This window comes from Dipodomys spectabilis, unplaced genomic scaffold (assembly GCF_019054845.1).
Source record: "Dipodomys spectabilis isolate Male_0828 unplaced genomic scaffold, ASM1905484v1 ptg000004l, whole genome shotgun sequence".
In the NCBI taxonomy this organism is placed as follows: Eukaryota; Metazoa; Chordata; class Mammalia; order Rodentia; family Heteromyidae; genus Dipodomys; species Dipodomys spectabilis.
The window spans coordinates 9,891,455-9,912,469 of record NW_024870681.1 but is presented as its reverse complement, the minus strand read 5'-3'; the positions used below and the strand labels follow the sequence as shown (position 1 = coordinate 9,912,469).

The 21,015-nt window shown below is 41.7% G+C and overlaps 1 protein-coding gene across 1 annotated transcript; it reads right to left on the bottom strand.

Annotated features, from left to right (window-relative positions):
• Positions 1-750: 750 nt before the first annotated feature.
• Positions 751-17,373, bottom strand: Rnft1 (ring finger protein, transmembrane 1). Its single transcript, XM_042691093.1, has 9 exons — positions 17,258-17,373; positions 15,384-15,844; positions 15,103-15,179; positions 13,165-13,265; positions 9,593-9,746; positions 7,828-7,986; positions 6,558-6,623; positions 2,074-2,175; positions 751-957 (listed from the first exon to the last, which is right to left on the bottom strand). Exons 2-9 carry the CDS (start codon positions 15,787-15,789, stop codon positions 823-825), a joined length of 1,200 nt encoding a protein of 399 aa, XP_042547027.1. The 5' UTR covers positions 15,790-15,844; positions 17,258-17,373; the 3' UTR covers positions 751-822.
• Positions 17,374-21,015: the final 3,642 nt, after the last annotated feature.

Genomic DNA, 21,015 nt, shown 5'->3' with positions numbered 1-21,015 from the left:
GTGGTCTATGATGGTACAAAAAGGAACTTTTCAAGCATGAAAGGAAATGGCAAGAAGCATGTAGAAGGTCCACAAACAATTTAAATCATTTATTCTACTAATCATAAGGAATGATACAATATTAAAATATATCCACAGTAAATCTTAAACATGTGATTGTTACAGGTAAAATAGAGAATTAAGAACTTTAAAAATACAAATTTTATGAAAAAGTTTAAGCATTTTTAGACTGGGACTTACAAAAAATGCTTGAGAAAAGTTCAGATAGCATCTTAAAATAGGAAAAATATTCTGAAAATGTCAGGAATGAATACCTGAATTTCTTTAAAGCTACTCATTTATTGTTTGGTAACACCAAGAAAAGACATTTACAGTTTAATACTGCAAAGAACTGTCAATAGGATAGAATATTACATATTCATTAGATTGAATGTATACTTTTTAAAAAGTTCTTTAATCAAAAATATGAGAACTTGGACTACACAATTATCTTTTTTTCTTTTTTCCTTTTTTTTTGCCAGTCGTGGAGCTCGAACTCTGGGCCTGGGCGCTGTCCCTCAGCTCTTCAGCTCAAGACTAGCACTCTACCACTTGAGCCACAGTGCCACTTCTGGCTTTTTTCTGCTTATGTGGTGCTGAGGAATCAAACCCAGGGCCTCATGCATGCAAGGCAAGCACTCTACCACTGAGCCACCTTCCCAGCCCCTGGACTACACAATTTTCTAAAACTGTTTAGAAGCAATTTTTTTCCAGCCCTGAAAAATACACTCAAATGCCTTTATGAATAGTCAGTGTAGTGTGGCCTTTAATAGTTTATACAAGTTAATATATTTGAAGATGAGATGAAGTGGCTCCATCTTTCCATTTATTTATTCGATCTGAAATCACAGTTCTGCATAGTGGACATGTTTTCTCTCTGTTGAACCATAAGGTAATACATTCTTCACAGAATATATGCTGTAAGGGAAATAGGAGCTAGATTTTGTACTTGATAAGAATATTACTGAGAATTCTTGAAAAAAAAAAAAAAGAGAGAAACCCTTAGGGCCTCTTCTTAGTGCTGTACCACTTGAGCCACACCCCCAGCTCTATTCCTTGAAGTTGGTGAGGATTTTCACTACCCTCAAATTTTATAAATGAGAAAATACTGCATAATTAAGAGTGATTTTAGTAACAAAGCCACTAGTACTTAAATTCTATCCTTTTGATCATTACTAAATATAAGCTATCTTTAGAGATTATCTGAATTCGAAAAGAATAGAGAATAGAATAGAAAAGAATATTACATATTCCAATAATAACTATTGTTATTGTTCTACAAGACTGTTACCCAATTATAAAAAGTCTTATTTTTCAATCACTTTGGTATCCAGTCTGCTAGTTAAATTTTATTTTTCTCACTGGGTGCTGGTGGCTCATGCCTGTAATCCTAGCTACTCAGGAGGCTGAGGTCTGAGGTCTGAGGATCCCGGTTTAAAGCCAACCCGGGCAGGAAAGTCCGTGAGACTCTTTTTTTTTTTTTTTTTCCTGTCCTGGGGCTTGAACTCGGCCTGGGTGCTGTCCTTCAGCTCTTCAGCTCAAGGCTAGCACTCTACCACTGGAGCCCAGTGCCACTTCCGGCTTTTTCTGCTTGTGTGGTGCTGAGGAATTGAATCCAGCGCCTCATGCGTATGAGGCAAGCACTGAGCCACCTTCCCAGCCCTGTGAGACTCTTATTTCCAATAAACCACTCAAAAACTGGAAGTGGTGCTGTGGCTCAAGCGGTGGAGTGCTCGCCTTGAGCTGAAGAGCACAGGGACAGCGCCCAAGCCCAGAGTTCAAGCCCCACGACTGACCAAATACTCTGTATTTAAAAAAATCATCACGACCTAAGGGAAAGTGACTTAGTCAATCTTACCAGCAGGCTCTTATCTTTAATACATTACTGGTTTGTACTTGGAATGCTACCTTCCAGTAAATACTGTAGGGTTTTGTTTGGCTTCTTTTTTTCTTTTATTTCTTTACCATACAATAAATGTAAATGTGACTTTCACAAACCACAAGTGCTGAATTAATTTTGCTTAAAAACATTACCTGACAGATGAGAAGAATTGGCTTCTGAAATTCAGCTTGGCATATTGAACAAATATCTTCTACATCTGAACACTGTCTCTTGCTGGCAGCCACTCCATAACTCTATGAAGACAAAGTCTGTTCAGCTATAAAATTCTGTCTTGTTTCTCAAATAGTAGTTGATGCCGAGCTTGTCAGATCTCATTGGAATTACGCATTTCAAGACTTTCCCATAGACTACAAACATTGCACAGCTGAACAACATATCAGAACTGTTAAAGAGCATGGAAGATTGACAAATCCATTGGATTCACAGAGGGTGACAGAGCTTCAAATTCAACATAACTGGCTTAAGGGACTAAGCAATTAGAAATATAAATAATAGAATTTAAATTCATGTATGATATCTAGGATTTTCAAGTTAAATTCACCTGCCTGTGGCAGTGGTTTCTAAAGTAGATGGAGAGCTTTCTTTAAAAATAGTTTTCTGGCTAGACAAGGTGGCACACAAGAATAATCCTCGTTTAGGAGGAACATGAATTTAAGGTCAACCTGGGGAGAGTTGTAAAAGCAAGACCCTGCTTGCCTAGCAACTGTCTTGGTCTATTCTAGCACTTCCTGCCTCCCTCAGGGTCTGGGGGTAGGGTGGGAAGGGAAGACTAGTGCCAGGGATTCATGCCTGAGAATTGTGATCAAAGCCAGCTTGGGCAGACAAATCCAAAAGACTCCAATGACTAGCAAAAAGCCAGAAGTGGAGGTATTCCTCAAGTGGTAGTGTACTAGCCTTGAGCAGAAAAAGCTAAAGGCCCTGAATTCAAGCCCCACTACAGTACATTTGTACAGGTGTGCCTATACAAAGGAGTTTATATCTTCAACTGGATTGATCAGTAGTTCCAGCTATCAGATATAGGAAATAGGACCCTGATTTTTTTTTATTTTTTTTGGTGGTGGTGGTGGTGGTGGTAGTCATGGCCTTGAACTCTGGGCCTGGGTGCTGTCCCTGAGCTCTTAAGCTCAAGGCCAGTACTCTGCCATTTGAGCCATAGCACCACTTCCGGTTTTCTGGTGGTTTATTGGAGTCTCATGGACTTTCCTGCCCAGGCTGGCTTTGAACCATGATCCTCAGATCTCAGCCTCCTGAGTAGCTAGAATTACAGGTGTGAGCCACTGGCACCAGGCATGACCCTGATTTTGAATGGTCTCCAAGGTTCAATTATGAAAGTGTGGGGACTATTGAATACTCCTGTCACTAAATCCAAAAATAATTTTAACTACTACTAATCACAGAAGAGTAGTCCTACAAAAGAAACTAAACTTCACAAAGGAACTCAGCTGAACATGGTGGTGTTTCACACCTTTGAGGCTAGCCAGTTACACAATGAAACTGACTCAAAAAAAATGTCAGAAAACACTAATTGCAAAATGTCATGGAGATAGACCACTGTTCAAACTAACTGAACAGTAATGCAGTTCTTTATTTTTTGGCCAGTCCTGGGACTTGTACTCAGGACCTCGGCACTATCCCTGAGCTTCAGCCACAGTGCCACTTGTAGCCTTTTCTGTTTATGTGGTACTGAGGAATCGAACCCAGAGCTTCATGCATGCTTGGCAAGCACTCTACCACTAAGCCACATTTTCAAGTCCTAAAAACAATTTCTTTTCTCTGAATTCAGGAGGACATATCATTAAATAGATGTGACAGTTAAACCTAAGTAAAATTGGAACAAACAAAGTATAACAAATGAGAGTAGAAATGATGGAGGAAAGGTATGCTAAGACCCAAGTAAAGTCATGGGAAAGAGGCAAAGCAGGACTTGTATCAGCATAGCTGAAGTTATGATCTAAAGTTCTTGTACAAAAAATTAGGGCTAACGAAGGTAAACTAAAAGAAATACTGAAAATTAAGACTTTGAAGCTAGGTGCCGGTGGCTCACGCCTGTAATCCTAGCTACTCAGGAGGCTGAGATCTGAGGATAGTGGTTCAAAGCCAGCCTGGGCTAGAATGTTCTTGAGACTTATCTCCAATAAACCACTAGAAAACCAGAAGTGGCGCTGTGGCTCAAGTGGTAGAGCGCTAGGTCTTGAGCTGAAGAGCCAAGGGACAGCACCCAGGCCCAGAGTTCAAGCCCCACAACTGACCAAAAAAAAAAAAAGACTTTGAGAATAACATTAAAAACTTCAGAAACAAATTTAAAACTGTTAGATGGCCTTGGTGCCATTTCCCTTTAGTAAAGTGTCATTTAGCAGAGTACATTGCAGATATTTATGTTGACAAGCTTTATTTTGTTTGGCATTTTAGAGATTCTCCTTTGATGGTTTGACTGCCATTTCCTTAAAGAACAGTATACATGTAATGAGGATATGACAGGGAAACTTAATAAATCAAAGTGTCATTCATTGATATGCAAAAGCATTTTTGTTTTTTTCTTTTTCCTTCAGTACTATGGATTGAACTCAGCCTCACACGCTAGGCACTCTACCACTGAGCTAATACATCTAGTCCATGGGGCATTTTCTTGAGGGCATTTCAGTCCAAATCTTACCAGATCACAGAACAATGGCTGATGTGAGCTCATACAATCATCATTGAATTAACCTGAACAAAACTATTTGAATTTTATTATATGTTCTCTAAAGAAAGAACTCTGCATAAGATGTAGCAAAAGATATTTCTATATTGCTATCTATCTCACAGAAAAATTATCCTCATCAGTTAGTCTGAATCACGTTGTAAAAAATCCTTTTTTCCTTTTTTAGGGATACTAGAGATTGAATTCGGGCCTCACATATGCAAAATGGGCTCTACCATCTCAGCGATGCCTTCAGCCTCTTTTTGCCTTGGTTATTTTAAGGTATCGCTTTGCTTTATGCTTGAGCTAGTGTGGCCTGCATTCCTCTTAACATATCATTGTGTTGCTGGAGATGACAAGCACATAGCACTGTGCCCAGCCATTATTTCCTACCCTCCACAGCTGGGATAACAGGCGCATGCCACCCATCCAGTTGAGTTGGAGTCTCTGGAACTTTTGTTTTGTTTTTTTTTTGGTCCGGTCGTGGGGCCTGAACTCTGGGCCTGGGCGCTGTCCCTCAGCTCTTCAGCTCAAGGCTAGCACTCTACCACTTGAGCCACAGCGCCACTTCTGGTTTTTTTTCTTTCTTGCTTGTGGTGCTGGGGAATCGAACCCAGGGCCTCATGTATGCAAGGCAAGCGCTCTAACACTGAGCCACCTTCCCAGCCTTCTCTGGAACTTTTATGCCTAGCTGGCCTTGCATTTTGATCTCTATCTCTCCACCTCCCAAATAGCTAGGAATCACTTTTAATAATATGCTATTCGGTTGGTAATCTTGTTAGTGGATTAGACTGATTAACTGTTTAAGGACCTAATAGACTGCAGATCTGTAAAGCAAGCCCTTCAATCTTGTGACCACACTACTGCAAATCTTTGAGATTACCAAACAGTAAATTAGTTTTCTTTAGGGGTTACTTTCTTACACTTGGTAACACTGATAGATAACATTAAGTTTATAATTGACATTGGACTCTCAATTGCTCAACTCCATGCTGTAAAATTATTTGTTCATACAGAATTGAATAGGAGGAAATTTCCTTCAATAAGAAAATTGCAAGGAGCTGGACACCAGCAACTCACACCTGTAATCCTAGCCTACTCAGGAGGCTGAGTTCTGAGGATCACGGTTTGAAGCCAACCTGGGCAGAAGAGTCTGTGAGACTCTTCACTAAACTACCAAAAAAGCTGGAAAATGGGGCCATGGAACCGTGGAACACTAGCTCTGAGCAATAAAAGCACCCAGGCTCTGAGTTCAAACCCCAGGACAGGCACCAAAAAAAAAAAAAAAAAATTGCAAGCAACATGATTTTCAGTGGTAAGCCTTCCTCAAGACAGGAACATTTTCAGTGAAGCCAAATTTGGCATTTGGCATTAATGCAAATACATTTTTTTTGGGGGGGGGGAGGAAAACAAAATTCAAGACAGGATTTCTGTTTATGTTTTAAGAAAAATTTATAAACTTAAAAATGCCAAATGAAAAAGGATTTGAAAGGTACATTCAAATACATAAGCATTGCAATAATTAGTGGGCAGTTGTATAATGTATGAAACTAGATTACTGGTACCGTAGTAAACTCCTAGATTACTAAAGCCACAAATGCTAACATACTAGAAAAATCTAAAAAATATATCCTTAAATCTATGCATGTAAAAACCTCTTAATTTTTTGTTATAAAGAAGAAAGGAGGGCTGGGGATGTGGCTTAATGGTAGAGTGCTTGCCTAGCATGCATGGAGCCCTGGGTTCAATTCCTATGTACCACATATACAGAAAAAGCCTGAAGTGATGCTGTGGCTCAAGTGGTAGAGTGCTAGCCTTGGGCAAAAGAAGCTCAGGGACAGTGCTCAGGCCCAGAGTTCAAGCCCCAGAAGTGGAAAAAAAAAAAAGAAGAAGAAAGGAAAAGGTATTGTTCCTTAATTAGTAAGAAGTACTTACTGGTCGTGTAAAAAATATTCGTAAAACCTGTCTGAAAGTTCTCAACTGTCCAAAAAAGTCCAAGAGCTGAAAGAAGAAATAAATAATTAGTTCAGAGAGCCCTATGTGCTAAACCAAAAATATCAAAACTGCAATCTCTACCAGGCACTGTTGGCTCAGGCTTATAATCCTAGCTATTCAAGAGGCTGAGATATGAACATTGTAGTTCGAAGTCAGCCCTGGCAGACAAATCTATGAGACTTATCTTCAATTAACTAGCAAAAACCTAGAAGTGGAGGTACAGCTCATGTATAGTGCCAGCTGTGAACAGAAAAAGCTAAGCAAGATCATGAGGGCCGGGCTGGGAAGGTGGCTCAGTGGTAGAGCACTTGCCTTGCATGCCTGAGGTCCTGGGTTCGATTCCTCAGCACCACGTAAGCAAAAAGAAAAAAGCCGGAAGTAGCGCTGTGGCTCAAGTGGTAGAGCGCTAGCCTTGAGCTGAAGAGCTGAGGGACAGTGCCCAGGCCCAGAGTTCAGGCCCCATGACCGGACCCAAAAAAAAAAAAAAAAAGATCATGAGGGCCTGTTTCATGAAGCCCAAGTACCAGCACAAACCTGAAATCTTAACATCAAATTCTCATTTACTCTAATTCTCATGCAATCTATTCTTCATTGTGTATTCAAGCTAATCATTTCATAATATATCTCTAGTTCAGTTAACTAATTATTTGCTTTATCGATTTGAGCCAACTCTTAACCAAGAGGGAAGTATATTAAATATCTAGTTATTTTTTTCATAATTATATAACAAATGGTACTGCTGAGGACTGGTGGTGTATTCCACTTACTATCCATGCTGTGTGGAGGTCTACTCCCCCGTCCTCAGTAAAAACTGAGAACTATAACTTAGAGTAGTGGCAAAGGCTTGTAATCTCAGCTGGAAGCCTGGGCAGTACAACAAGAACTCATCTCAAAACAATAAGCAAAAGAGTGGAAACTACTTTTTTCTTATCCAGAGGAAGTGCATTTTTTTCTTCCTCTCTCCTTCCCCTGCCCCCCCCCCCCCTGTTTTTTTTTTTAATTTAAAGATAGATATTCTTGTGTAACACAGGCTTGCCCCATTCTGCTAAGTATTAGCAGGATTACAGGTGCATGCCATCATACCCAGCTCTCCATTATTAAGAATCCAGCATTACTTAAGACTAGTTAAGGATGGCAATTTTAGTATATAAACTCAGTAGTCACTCTTATGAATCATTATGTCATGACCAAGACTTATAATGTCACTTACTTTTAGTATGAGGTAGAGTAAAGCCAGCAATATTCCAAGGCTCCATTTCGTTACATTACCAAACTCCCCATAGCTTATAAGATAACGAAACCAAACTGGTATGGGAACAAAAGTTCGGTAGTACTGACATAATTCTTCTAAAAGCATATACCAGTAACCCTAAAAAGACAGAAGGAAAACAAAGCAAAAATCCAAATGGAGCTAAATACACAGCATAGATACTATAATACTGTACGGAGAGCATCATGAATATATCATGTAGTAATTCATTATATGTATTACTGTAATAATGATTGTGACTCACAATTTCAACCTGGTTTTTATGTATATTATAACTAACACTTGTAGTAGGGCAACAGTAGCTCATGTCTGTAATCTTAGCTAGGTGAGAGGCTGAGAGTGGGAGTCCTCAGTTCAGAACAGCCCAGGCAGACCCCCTCCTCAACATGTAGCTGGGCACGGTGGCATTGCACTTGTCGTTTTATGGGAGACTTGAGATTGGGAGAATCAGTTTCAGGCCAGCCAGAGCAGAAAAGAGTGCCAGACTCCATTCTCCACAGTGAAGTAAGATGTTGTGGTGTATGCCTGTGATTCCCAGTAACAAGTGGAAGTCTAAAGTAGGTGGATGACAGCCTGGGTATATGCCCAGATGGAAAGCAAGACCTTATCTCAAAAAATAACAAGTGAGGCTGGATGCTGGTGGCTCATGTCTGAAACCTAAGATTGTGGTTTGAAGCCAGACCAGAGGAAAGTCCATGAGATTCTGATCTCCAGTTAATAACCAAAAAGCCAGAAGTGAGCCAGATGCTGGTGGCTCACACCTGTAATCCTGGCTACTCAGAAGGCTGAGATCTGAGGATCATAGTTCAAAGCCAGCCCGGGCAGGACAGTCTATGAGACTCTTATCTCCAATAAAACCACTAGAAAACTGGAAGTGGTGCTATGGCTCAAGTGGTAGAGTGCTCGCCTTGAGCTGAAGAGCGCACAGACAGCACCCAAGCCCAGAGTTCAAGCCCCATGAGGGACAAAAAAAAAAAGCCAGAAGTGGATCTTGAGTGACTCAAGAGTCAGAGTGCTAGCCTTGAGCAGAAATAGCTAAGGGACAGTGCCCAGGTCCTGACTTAAAGCTCCTGAACTGGCAATATAATAATGATGATGATGATGATGATGATGACGATGATGACGATGATGATGAAAATAACTAGTGAAAGCCAGGTTCCAGTAGCTCACATCTGTAATCCTAGCTACTTAGGAGGTTGAGGTTTAAGGATTGTGGCTCAAAGCCAGCCCAGGCAGACAAATCCAAGAGATGCTTAACAACCAAAAAATCTGAAGTGGAGCTGTGGCTCAAATGGTAGAGCACCAGCCTTGAACAAAAAAGCTAATGGACAGTGCCCAGGTCCTGAGTTCAAGCCCTAGTACTTGAGTACATGTACATGTATACACACACACACACACAAACTAGGGAAAAACAGGATTGGAAGTGTGGCTCAAGTGGCAGAGTACCACCCTAGCAAAAGCAAGGTCCTGAATAACATCAATTATCAATGGATAATGCCCTGAAAGAGAACAGAAGTAGGTGTGGTGACTGATTTTTCAATTACTCTAAAGCAAATGGAATTCTGTTTTTATCCAATAGCAAGTGGTTGCTGAGCTTAATGACGGTAATCAAAATTAAGGTATTTAGCAAAATGAAAAATTACAAAAATCACAAATAACATTAATATGATTTACCAATGTCATTCCAATAAAAAAAGTTTCTCACCTTTGATTTAAAGGGCATGATGAAGGAAGGCACCAGTAAAATAAGGCATTTTAAGCCCATGAAGAGGAATTTCAGAATGAAGTCTGTAATTCCAACAATCCAAAGTACTTCCCAGAAGCTCAAGTGATCCAATGTAGGATTTAAGAAAATTAAGCTACCAAGAGAAAGACATCAAAGTTTATCAAAACATTAAAATTTGTATAAATATTTTGGTATATAAAAATGTGAATTTGGCAAGATACTATAGTTCAAATAAATACAGCATAAAATCATTTTGCTTAAACCGGGCACTGGTGGCTCACGCCTGTAATCCTAGCTACTCAGGAGGCTGAGATCTGAGGATCGCGGTTCAAAGCCAGCCCGGGCAAGAGAGACTGTAAGACTCCTATCTCCAATAAACGACCAGAAAAACCGGAAGTGGCACTGTAACTCAAGTGGTAGAGCGCTCGCCTTGAGCTGAAGAGCTGAGGGACAGCGCCCAGGTCCAGAGTTCAAGCCCCACGACCGACAAAAAAAAACAAAACAAAAAAACATTTTGCTTAAAAGCTCTTTCTGAATGTCAGGATTTCAAATCTTCCTTTCATTGACTAAAGAAAAAGTCTTCCTGGATGATCATGGTTGACACTTCTTTTACTGTTTAAAAAATAGTAAAATTAGCCAGGCGCTGGTGGTTCATGCCTGTAATACTAGCTACTCAGGAGGCTGAGATCTGACTATCTCAGTTCAAAGCCAGCTCAAGCAGGAAAGTCTGTGAGACTCTTATCTTCAATAAACCACTCAGAAAACCTGAAGTGGCACTGTGGCTAAAGTGTTAGAACACTAGCCTTGAGCTAAAGAGCTGAAGGACAGTGTCCAGGCCCAGAATTCAAGCCCCACAATCGACCTCCCCCCCAAAAAAATTGTAAAATTCCCCGGTGCTGGTGGCTGTGATGTAATTCTAGCTACTCGGGAGACTGAGATCTAAGAATCATGGTTTGAAGCCAGCCTGGGCAGGAAAGTCTGAGAGACTTCTCTACAATAAACTACTCAGAAAAAGCAGAAGTGGCACAGTGTCTCAGGTAGAGTGCTAACCTTGAGCAAAAGAAGCTTAAGGAACAGCACCCAGGCCCTGAGTTCAGGTCATGGGACTGGCACACAAAAAAATTGTAAAATTCATTTACATGATATAATCACATGAAAGCCAAGTAAGACCAAAATGTATCTATGCCCAAAATTGTGGAAAGATAGGGAATATCAGGTGTATCTTTCAGATTTATTAAAGATTTATTAAAAGGGAAGGATGGAATATGATCAGATTTATCACTGCTGCACATAATAATTAGAGTTTATAGGTGCAATTTTTTCTTTTTTGTACTCAAAGTCTTTTTTGTTGTTGGTTGTGGGGCTTGAACTCTGGACCTGGGCAGTGTCCTTCAGCTCTTCAGCTCAAGGCTAGTGCTCTACCACTTGAGCCACAGTGCCATTTCCGGCTTTTCTGTTTATGTGGTGCTGAGGAATTGAACCAAGGGCCTCATGCATAACAGGCAAACACTTGATACCACTGAACCACCTTCCCAGCCCCCCAATTTTTGTTTTGTTTTTTGTCGGTCGTGGGGCTTGAACTCTGGGCCTGGGCGCTGTCCCTCAGCTCTTCAGCTCAAGGCGAGCGCTCTACCACTTGAGCTACAGCGCCACTTCCGGTTTTCTGGTGGTTTATTGGAGATAGGAGTCTCACGGTCTCTCCTGCCTGGGCTGGCTTTGAACTGCGATCCTCAGATCTCAGCCTCCTGAGTAGCTAGGATTACAGGCGTGAGCCACCAGCGCCCGGCCCAGCCCCCAAATTTTAAACAAAGAAGTATTTTTGTTTTTGCTGGTCATAGGGCTTGAACTCTGGGCCTGGGTGCTGTCCCTCAGCTCTTCAGCTCAAGGTTAGCACTCTACCACTTGAGCCACGGCACCACTTCTGGCTTTTTCTGCTTATCTGGTGCTGAGGAAATGACCCCAGGGCCTCATGCTTGCAAGGCAAGCACTCTACCACTGAGCCACCTTCCCAGCCCCAGTCCTATAGTTTTTAAATATTAGCCATGTATCTTTTGATATCAAAATTTCTAGCCCAACTCTCTGCTCCGAGCTTCTGAATATACCTAGAGCCACTTTCTCAATAATTTTAGTTGCCTTCTGATACTGAAAATTTACTTTCATCTCAATATCAGTTCCTTTCCCTGCTTATCATGTAAGTCAATCTTGCTTCTTTCTACTCAACTTCCTACCCACCCAATTCATTCCATAAGTTTATTGGCTTCACCTATACACTATATTCCAGATTGATCTATATTTCAGATTCTACTGATTAGCGCTTCTAATTATCTGATTAATGCTGAAGTCAGAACACTTTTTTTTTTCTTGGGTCCGGTCGTGGGGCCTGAACTCTGGGCCTGGGCACTATCCTCAGCTCTTCAGCTCAAGGCTAGCGCTCTACCACTTGAGCCACAGTGCCACTTCCGGCTTTTTTCTTTTTTCTTATGTGGTGCTGAGGAATCGAACCCAGGGCCTCATGCATGCAAGGCAAGCGTTCTACCACTGAGCCACCTTCCCAGCCCCCAGACACTTCTTTTAATGACTTTTTTTTTTTTTTGGTCAGTCATGGGACTTGAACTCTGGGCCTGGGCGCTGTCCCTCAGCTCTTCAGCTCAAGGTGAGCACTCTACCACTTGAGCCACAGTGCCACTTTCAGTTTTTCTGGTGGTTTTATTGGAGATAAGAATCTCACAGACTTTCTTGCCTGGGCTGGCTTTGAACTGTGATCCTCAGATCTCAGCCTCCCAAGTAGCTAGAATTACAGGTGTGAGCCACCCGCGCCCAGCTTAATGAGTATTCTTCTAGGAACAAATAAATAAAAACAACCACCACCAACTGGTACTTAATAAATAATGGTTCAACAACAACAAAAGTTTTCAAAAATATTAAATACTGGGCTGGAGGCTTGGCTTAAGTGCTAGAGAACATGCCTAGCAAGTACAAGGCCATGATTTCAAGCCTTACTACCATTAAAAAAAACCCAAAACCAAAAAACACTAACAACAAAAAGAACCATTAAGCACATGTCGTGTGCCAAGGCCCTTGGAATATAAGTCAATCATTTAAAGTTTGCAATTATGAAAAGACATATAAAAACTGAACGATATTGGGCTGGGAAGGTGGCTCAGTGGTAGAGGGCTTGCCTTGCATGCATGAGGCCCTGGGTTCAATTCCTCAGTACCACATAAGCAAAAAGAAAAGCCGGAAGTGGTGCTGTGGCTCAAGTGGTAGAGCGCTAGCCTTGAGCTGAAGAGCTGAGGGACAGCACCCAGGCCCAGAGTTCAGGCCCCACGACCGGACCCCACCCTCCACCCCCCAAAAAAAACTGAACTATAACTAAAGGCCTGGCTCAAGTGGTTGACTGCCTGCCTAACAAGCAACAAGCCCTAAATTCACATCCCAGCTCTATAAAGAAATAAACTGAAGTACATGGTAAGCATTGTGTACAGGTAAAACATTCAAATGCTATGGAATATATGATTATATTTAAAATGTTTAGTAGGACCTCTGATTACCTGTAATATAGTGACTGAGAATTAAAGGTGTAATATAGAAGGAGAGAGGATCCTGCTAAGAATACCAGTAGCCAAACACATTGAATCTTTGAGGCCCTCTCCTGAAAAATAAACAATTTTACAAATTGTTACTCTGAATTATGCCAGAATTTCAAATATCATTACCCTCTTAATCAATAACTCATTGAGTAGGATTACAGGCTTGAGCCACTGGTGCCCAGCTAAAATATCTTTAAATTATACCTTACTATCACAAACACTTCTCTATATCTCTTTAGAGAACAAAACAAAATGCTTTAGCAAAAAAATTTTTTTTTCTGGTCCTGGGGCTTGAATTCAGGGCCTGGGTGATATCCCTGAGCCTCTTTGTGCTCAATAGCCAAATTTTTAAAATACAATTTTTTTCATTATATGAAAAATGTGACGTATTTCAAATAGGTACACTGAAATACAGGACCTGTTCAAAACAAACTTGGGATACCTCTGCGCCTTTATTTTTTGTGGCTCCCCCACAAAACAGAATTTTAAAAATTAAGAAAATCAGTTTAAATATTTACTTTTGTTTATTTTTGTCAGAACTAGTGCTTGGAACCAGGGCCTAACTCAGCTACAGTCTACCATTTGAGCCACACCTCTAGTCTTGATTTTTACTGGTTACTTTGGAATCTCATAGATTTGAACAATGTCTTGGTTGGCTTAGAACAATGATCTTCCAGATTTCTACTTCCTGATTACAAGTATGAGCCACCAGCATTGGCTTAATATTTTTAATTTCTTAATTTCAAGTTTTAATGACTAGTTTTACAGGTGGAACATCCTAATCCCCAAATCAGAAATCCTAAACAAACCAAAACACAAAAGTTTTTAGCACTAACATGAAACCAAAAATGGAAAAATTCCATACCTGAATATTATGCCACATTAAAATCACAGGTATATTAAAAACATACTGTATAAAATTACTTCTTGGTTACATGTATAAGGGGTATGTAAGTTAAAGATGAATTTTGTTTAGAATTAGGTCTTACCCTCAAAATAACTTATGTATATGCAAATATTCAAAAGTATGAAAAAAAAATCTGAAACACTTAGTTCCAAGAATTTCATATAAAGGATACTCAACCTGTATTAACTTTTAAACCATGAATTAAATGCATTGCTGTTTAGTAGGTTATACTTTTACATAGATATAGTCCTTCCTTTATAGTAGCTTTAAGTAGGTGAAATTTTATAAACTCTTCCAATTTCTCCTATTATGATTAAGACTCTTTCAAGAAAAACTTAATTTTTTCTGAGACATAAACATTTCAATACCCAGTTCTCTAATTCAGTACTACAATTTATTCAGTTGATATCTTATAGGTACGAAAGGTTGTTTTTTGTTTGTTTTTTGTCGGTCATAGGGCTTGAAATCTGGGCCTGGGCGCTGTCCCTCAGCTCTTCAGCTCAAGGCTAGCACTCTACCACTTGAACCACAGCGCCACTTCCGGTTTTTCTGGTGGTTTATTGGAGATAAGAGTCTCCTGGGCTGGTATTGAACTGTGATCCTCAGATCTCAGCCTCCTGAGTAGCTAGGATTACAGGTATGAGCCACCAGCACATGGCTGTACTAAAGTTTATAATGAAATTATTTAGTATGTTCAACTCAACTCACAAAACATAAAGGCCCTTGCAAAACTGTTTCAAATAGCATGGTCTAAACCTTTATCTTACTATTTTTTCTTTATTAGGAAAACATACAAAGAAAATAAGGTGAGGCAATTCAACATTAAGACAGGTAATTTATTACAGGTCATTTAGATAACAAAATTAATATGTCAAGGATATTATGATTATCCTATTACTGGCTGTTTCTCTCAGAAGTTACTTCTATTTCAATATGATCTTTCTAATTCTGGAGAAACAGTTAATAATATTTTAGTTGCTTGTTATACTTACTCTTAGAAAAACCTGATTTACAATGCTTTTGTTTGCATATATAAAAGTTGTTAGCAGCCCAATTCCAAGAGAAATTCCTGTTAGAAAATAAGTTCCAATTAATTGAAATGAAAAAAAAGCAAATATATAAGCTAATAATAACATGAATTAAAGGAAACATTCAATTTTAAAAGCTAACAAGAGAAAATAAGTAACTGAAATGCATAGGTTAACGTATATTACCAACAAAGAAAAAAATGTTTCCTGAATTTAGCAATTAGCCAATGTTTTATAGGTCCTACCTGTTATATGTTGCATAACAAGTTTGACACCCAGAATCAGAATATAAGGAAGACTTTTTTGCAACCACTTGAAGAGAGAGCGAAACTCTGAGAAGGAGCTACTTCCATGTTCTCCAGACTCGGTGGCAATATTATCAGGCTGTCTTGTTTCACCGCGGGAGTGACTCTGGTAATGACTATGTACACATCCGTGGGTACAGCTATGGACGCCTGACCTTATATTTCTGGAGCCTGAATTCTCAGCATATTCTTTAGGGATGGAGTTGATCTGGATATGAATATCTCCAGAATGAAGACAGGAAACTTCTCCTGTCAGTCTTGATGTATGGACACACTGGGAGGCTGAGGCATCTTCACCACTTGCAGTTCCAGGAGGACTGTACAATTGGTTACAGTTGGCTTGCATGGCCCTTTGATACTTTTCTTCTGATCCAGATTTCTTTGTTTCAGGGCTCTGTCACCTTAAAAAACACACAGAAAATATGATGCTTACTAGGTGTCCATGTCACTAAACGAGTGGCTGATAATCACTGATAAATTCTCAGGTTATCCTTCACTGTTAATTCCTCCCTCCTCCTTCAGTGCCCTATCCAGTCTTTTGTTTTTTTCTTTGTTGTTGTTGTTTGAAGGAACATTTGCAGACTGAAAAATTGCCCTCCCTTTATCTAATGCTAGAAGGTATCTGCAAAATAGTAATAAATGTGCCCAGCAGATGTTAATAGAGTACTAGCGCTCACACGAAATACTTTGAGACACTTGCTCTTTTCCTCAAGTGGAGCAGTTTCATTTTAGATGTTTTCTACAACAAAGAAGTTTCATAGTGTGTTGAAAAAACAGAAACATAAGCTTGGTGCTAGTAACTCACACCTGTAAAGCTACTCAGGAGACTTGAGATCTGAGCACAGCATTCAAGGAAAAGTCCTCAAGACTCCCTCTCCAATTAACCAGCAAAAAAGCTGACTCTAGGCTTGGCTCAAGTGGTAGAGTGCCAACCTGTGAGTTTAAAAAAAAAAAATCTGAAGGCTTGATACCTCAAGGTTATGTGTTCAAGCCCTAGTACTGGCATAAAAATAATGAGCAAGCATTTTAGTGCTATTAAATACTAGGAAGAAACATTATTTTTTAAAAAATTAAATTTCAATGCCTTAAGTGTCAACAGAGATAACAAAATCTCAAGTGACCTACGCGTTTCATTTTATTGTCAAACAGCTTCTCTAAAGCCAGGAACGTTTGTTTGTTTTTTTCAGTAAGGAACAGTGCTACCAGGAACATTACTTTTCTCAAAAGATGATTCCCAGGCATACTTTGGGGGCGTCACCCTGTAATTGCTAGGTGAGGCTGTAGTCTGAATATGGAGTTAGTGCAAAAACCACACCATCGGTAGTGTGCAGGGGTCAGAAAAGACGTCATCCGGGAAGGGTTCCCCCACCCCCCCAAAGCCAGGAAGGGGCGCAGAGCTGCCCTGGCGGCGGAGCCGGTTCAGTCTCTGCAGGAGGACGCCCCGGGCCCGGCCCGGCCCGCCCCGTGGGGCGCTCAGCACTCCCGCTGGGGGCTGGGCCCAGGCTCCCGTGCCCCGGTGCCCCGGTGCCCTTCCCTTCCTCTAACCCCTCCAGCGATCCGGGGCAGGACGGTGGCCTCGGCTGTAAATAACAACGCAGAGCCCTCCCGATCTCCGCCGGGCCAGAACCCAAAGACGAAGGGAAGAAAAAGGGCGAGAAGCGAACACCAGAAACTTTCCCGGAACCTCCGGGGACAGCTCTCCACCCACGTCCGCGCCTCCAGCCCCGCCTGCTCCCCGCCAGCCCCGCCTGCTCCCCGCCAGCCCCGCTCAGCGGCCCCGCTCCCCTCCTCCGCCAGCTTCCCGCAGCCCTGACCTCTCATGACCCCCCCGGCGGAAGGAGGCCTCCGCGGGAACCGCCGCAGCACACTCCGCACCGAGCCCTTCAGGTAGAGCCCGGCGACTCAGAACCCCGCCTCTCACACCACCTCTGCCCGGCCGGACGGCGGCGCGCGCGCTCCCCCGGACGTGCGCGCGCGCCCCAGCCCCGCCCCCTCCAGCCGCGCGCGCCGCTTCCGCAGTTGTCAGTGAGGCCGCGCGCTGGGGGACGGCCGCGGACGTGTCCACAGAACAGTACGTCGCTGTCACGTCACGCGTATCCGTGTCGTCTTCCACTAGCCTCCGAGAGGCCGGACGTTTTGAGGTTAAAAAGTGTGTAGGGTACGGGAACCTGCCTTCGGAGGCAGAAACCGAAGTTGGGGCTATCCTGGCTCCTCCGCTCCTCTGGGGATCGGGTGTCCCCTCGCCTGGCGGGCCGAGGGGGCCGCGTGGGCCCGGGTGCGCCCTCGGCGGGGCGGGGCGGGGCGGGGCGTCGCGGGGCGGGGCGGGGCGGGGCGTCGCGGGGGTTCGGTTACGCGAGCGTCACTCCTGGCCGTGGGGCGCGGGGCTGTCTGGGGGAAGTTTTATCCGAAGGCCGGTTTCCTTGCAGGGCCAAGGATTCGTACTACCTAGTCGGCCCTGCCAGAACCTGGGATCCAAGGGCTGGTGCTCACCCTGAACTTGAAAGGCTTAACAGGAAGAAAAAAAAATACATATTTTCAACCCACTACCCAAGTATCTTTTAAATGGTTCTCAGTGTATTCCATTGGCGTCTCCCAAGTTCGGTTTTTACATTGTGCTCAAAGAGGTGAAGGCAGTTCTAGAAATGGAATCGTTTCATGTGAGGTAATAACTACCCGAGGTGAGGACTGGCTGTGCCTTTCCTCACTAGAAAAGATGAATTTGCAAACACACGTTGTGAGTTGACTGTCCAGTTAAAACTTGTTAAATTTTATTAGAAAACTTAGGCTGATAGAAGTTTTCTAAGTTTTTAAATAAAATTTAAAATAAATTAATATACATGCCTGTTTATACATTATCTATCCTATCTATCTATCGATCTATCTATATTGAGAGAGAGAGTCCATCCTGGAGCTTGAACTCAGGGTCTGGGCACTGTCCCTGAGCTTTTTTGCTTAAGGCTAGTGTTCTACTCCTTGATCCACTGCTCCACATCCAGATTTTTGCTGATTAATTGGAGATAAGAGTTTCAGGGACTTTTCTGCCCAAGCTGGCTCTGCACTGCAATCCTCAGATCTCAAACTCATGAGTACTAGGATTCAGGCTTGAGCCTTGACACCTGGAAGAAATATTTTTTAAGTGACTGATGGAAACAACTTCACAAGTATATAAGTGAGGTTATATAAATATGTAACCATAGTAACATTTACATTTGGCTATAATAGCAAGCATACCAGTCACAACAAATTCATGAAGAAACTTCACCTGTTCATGTTAATTCTGAGGTATGAATAAGACACACACCTACGGATGAGGCCTGACCCCTGCCTGACCTGGGTGTCCGGAATCACTGCAGTGGCACTTAGCAGGCAGTGCTGAAAACTTCAGCTGTATCTTGATTCCTGAACCAGGTGGAGGCTTATTTTTAATTAATTTATTTTTTAATTAATTAATTTTTTAATTTATTTTTTGTTGGTCGTGGTCTGAATGCTGTCCCTCAGCTCTTCAGCTCAAGGCTAGCACTGTACCACTTGAGCCACAGCACCACTTCTGGCTTTTTCTGTTTATGTGGTGCTGAGGAATCGAATCCAGAGCCTCATGAATGCAAGGCAAGCACTCTATCACTGAGGCACTTTCCCAGCTCCTGGGTGGGGCGCTTATTTTAAAATGCATGATGGATCCCTACCCCAGCTCTGATTCAGTAAGCTTTCGATTTTAATGATTACTACCTCATTTAACACCATTCACAAATGCCTTCCCAAAGTTGCTGGTGTGATTTTTGGGACTCAACTATAAAGTTGTACCTTATTTTCTTCCATATCAATAACAGATGAAACCACTGATTAGTCTAAATATGCTGAACATGGAGTTTTAGGCTTTAGTTGCAAACCTTGAGATTCTGTGTCAGGGTTGGCCACTGACCCCTATAATCCAAATAAAGAGATAATGATGAAAAGCAAAGGAAGGAGAGTTACTACATGGTGTCAACAGCTGTGGGAAAAGGCAAAGCACTTCAGCCATCTTCAGGATACAGACATGAGCATAAGTGTATGTAGACAAAGAGCTGGGTGCTGAGGGAGAAAGATATGCAGTTATTAAACAGTCTGTCAAAAGTGTATCCTGGTGGTCAGAAGTGGTAGCAGGTGGTCTTGATAGTCTTTTGTCTTAGGATGGTCATGTGGGATCATGGGTTTAGCCATACTCTCAGTCTTTATTCTCTGAAGTTCCAGAGATCTTATTATCAATTGAGAGTAATATCTGGTCCCCATGAGATGATCCCTCTTGCTTCATTGTGTAAGTAACTGTCCTCATTGGTGTGTATCCATTTGGTCCTGCCAGACCGTTGTTTCCATCTCTTGTTATAAAGATGTCACCAATCAGTCCTGTCCTTTCCTAGATTCCAAGGTGACTGTGAAGATTCACTTAGAATGATTGACACAGGTATAACAAGAGGCTGGATTGACAAGCTTTTAGTTAGCTTGTGCATCCAAGTAAGTAGTTGGGGCTTTTCACCAAAAACCAGCTTTTAAACATCTGTTACAATTTCCACTTGTTTGAACGTTTTTCAGTGCTTTGGGAATTAGGTGTTGGCTAATTGGCTCTTGCAGGTTTCTCGGCTTTGATAAGCTAATATGTGAGAAAGAGATAATGGTTGAAATATATAAGCCAAAAATACTTCTTAAACTAAAAAAAACCCCTACTGTTATAAAGCTGGGAAGAGAGAATCACAGAAGACAGTCAAATTGTTCAGGCGATCTTCTTTTTTTTTTTTTTACATTGTTATTATAAAGAGGTTACAGTTACATAAATCAGGAGAAGAATACATTTGGGTATCCTCTTTTAAGTAACTACTTGAGCATAGACTACTCAAAAGATAAATTTGGACCAGGCACTGGTAGCACACACCTGTAATCCTAGCTACTTAGGAGGCAGAGAACAGAGGTTTATGATTTGAGGCCAGCCCAGAGAGAAGAGTTACTTTCGGAAGGTTGATATAAGTGATTCCATTTGGAGTCTGACAACTTCACCCTTTCCTGAGCAGTTTTCCTCCAAACTGTCTCAACAGTGTTTCCATTCTGGTCTCTCATCACTAAGATGAGGTTTTCCTGGATAGGATCCTTCATTCCCATGTCAGAGGGAAGCAACAGTTCAGGTGGGAGTGCCAATTAAGTAACAAAAGAGCTCTGGAGGAGTAGGCCTTAGGCTGGACATCATTAAGTCTAATTCTGTCTATTCTGTAGGTAGTGTCCTAATATCTCAAAAGATCTGCTTAAGTTACTATTGTTAGAAGTTGTACTTTGGAGCGGGTGCTTGTGGCTCAGGCTGTAATCCTAGCCTCTATGAGATCTGAGGATTGAGTCAGGATAGTCTATGAGACTCTTATCTCCAATTGGACACCAGAAAACTGGAATGGTGCTGTGGCTCAAAGTGGTAGAGCACTGTCCTTGAGTGAAAAAGCTCAGGGACAGTGCCCAGGCCCTGAGTTCAAGCCCCAGGACTGGAATCAAAAAGAAAAACAACAACAACAACAACAACAAAATATTATCTGAAAAAAAAAACAAACCAAAACCAACA

Coding starts and splice junctions, on each gene's coding strand:
- Rnft1 (XM_042691093.1), bottom strand. CDS start 15,789: ATGCAAGCCAACTGTAACCAATTGTACAGTCCTCCTGGAACTGCAAGT. Junction 13,266..15,102: donor TAAATCAGGTTTTTCTAAGA/GTAAGTATAACA, acceptor TTTATTTTTCAG/GAGAGGGCCTCAAAGATTCA. Junction 958..2,073: donor CAATTCTTCTCATCTGTCAG/GTAATGTTTTTA, acceptor TTTCCCTTACAG/CATATATTCTGTGAAGAATG.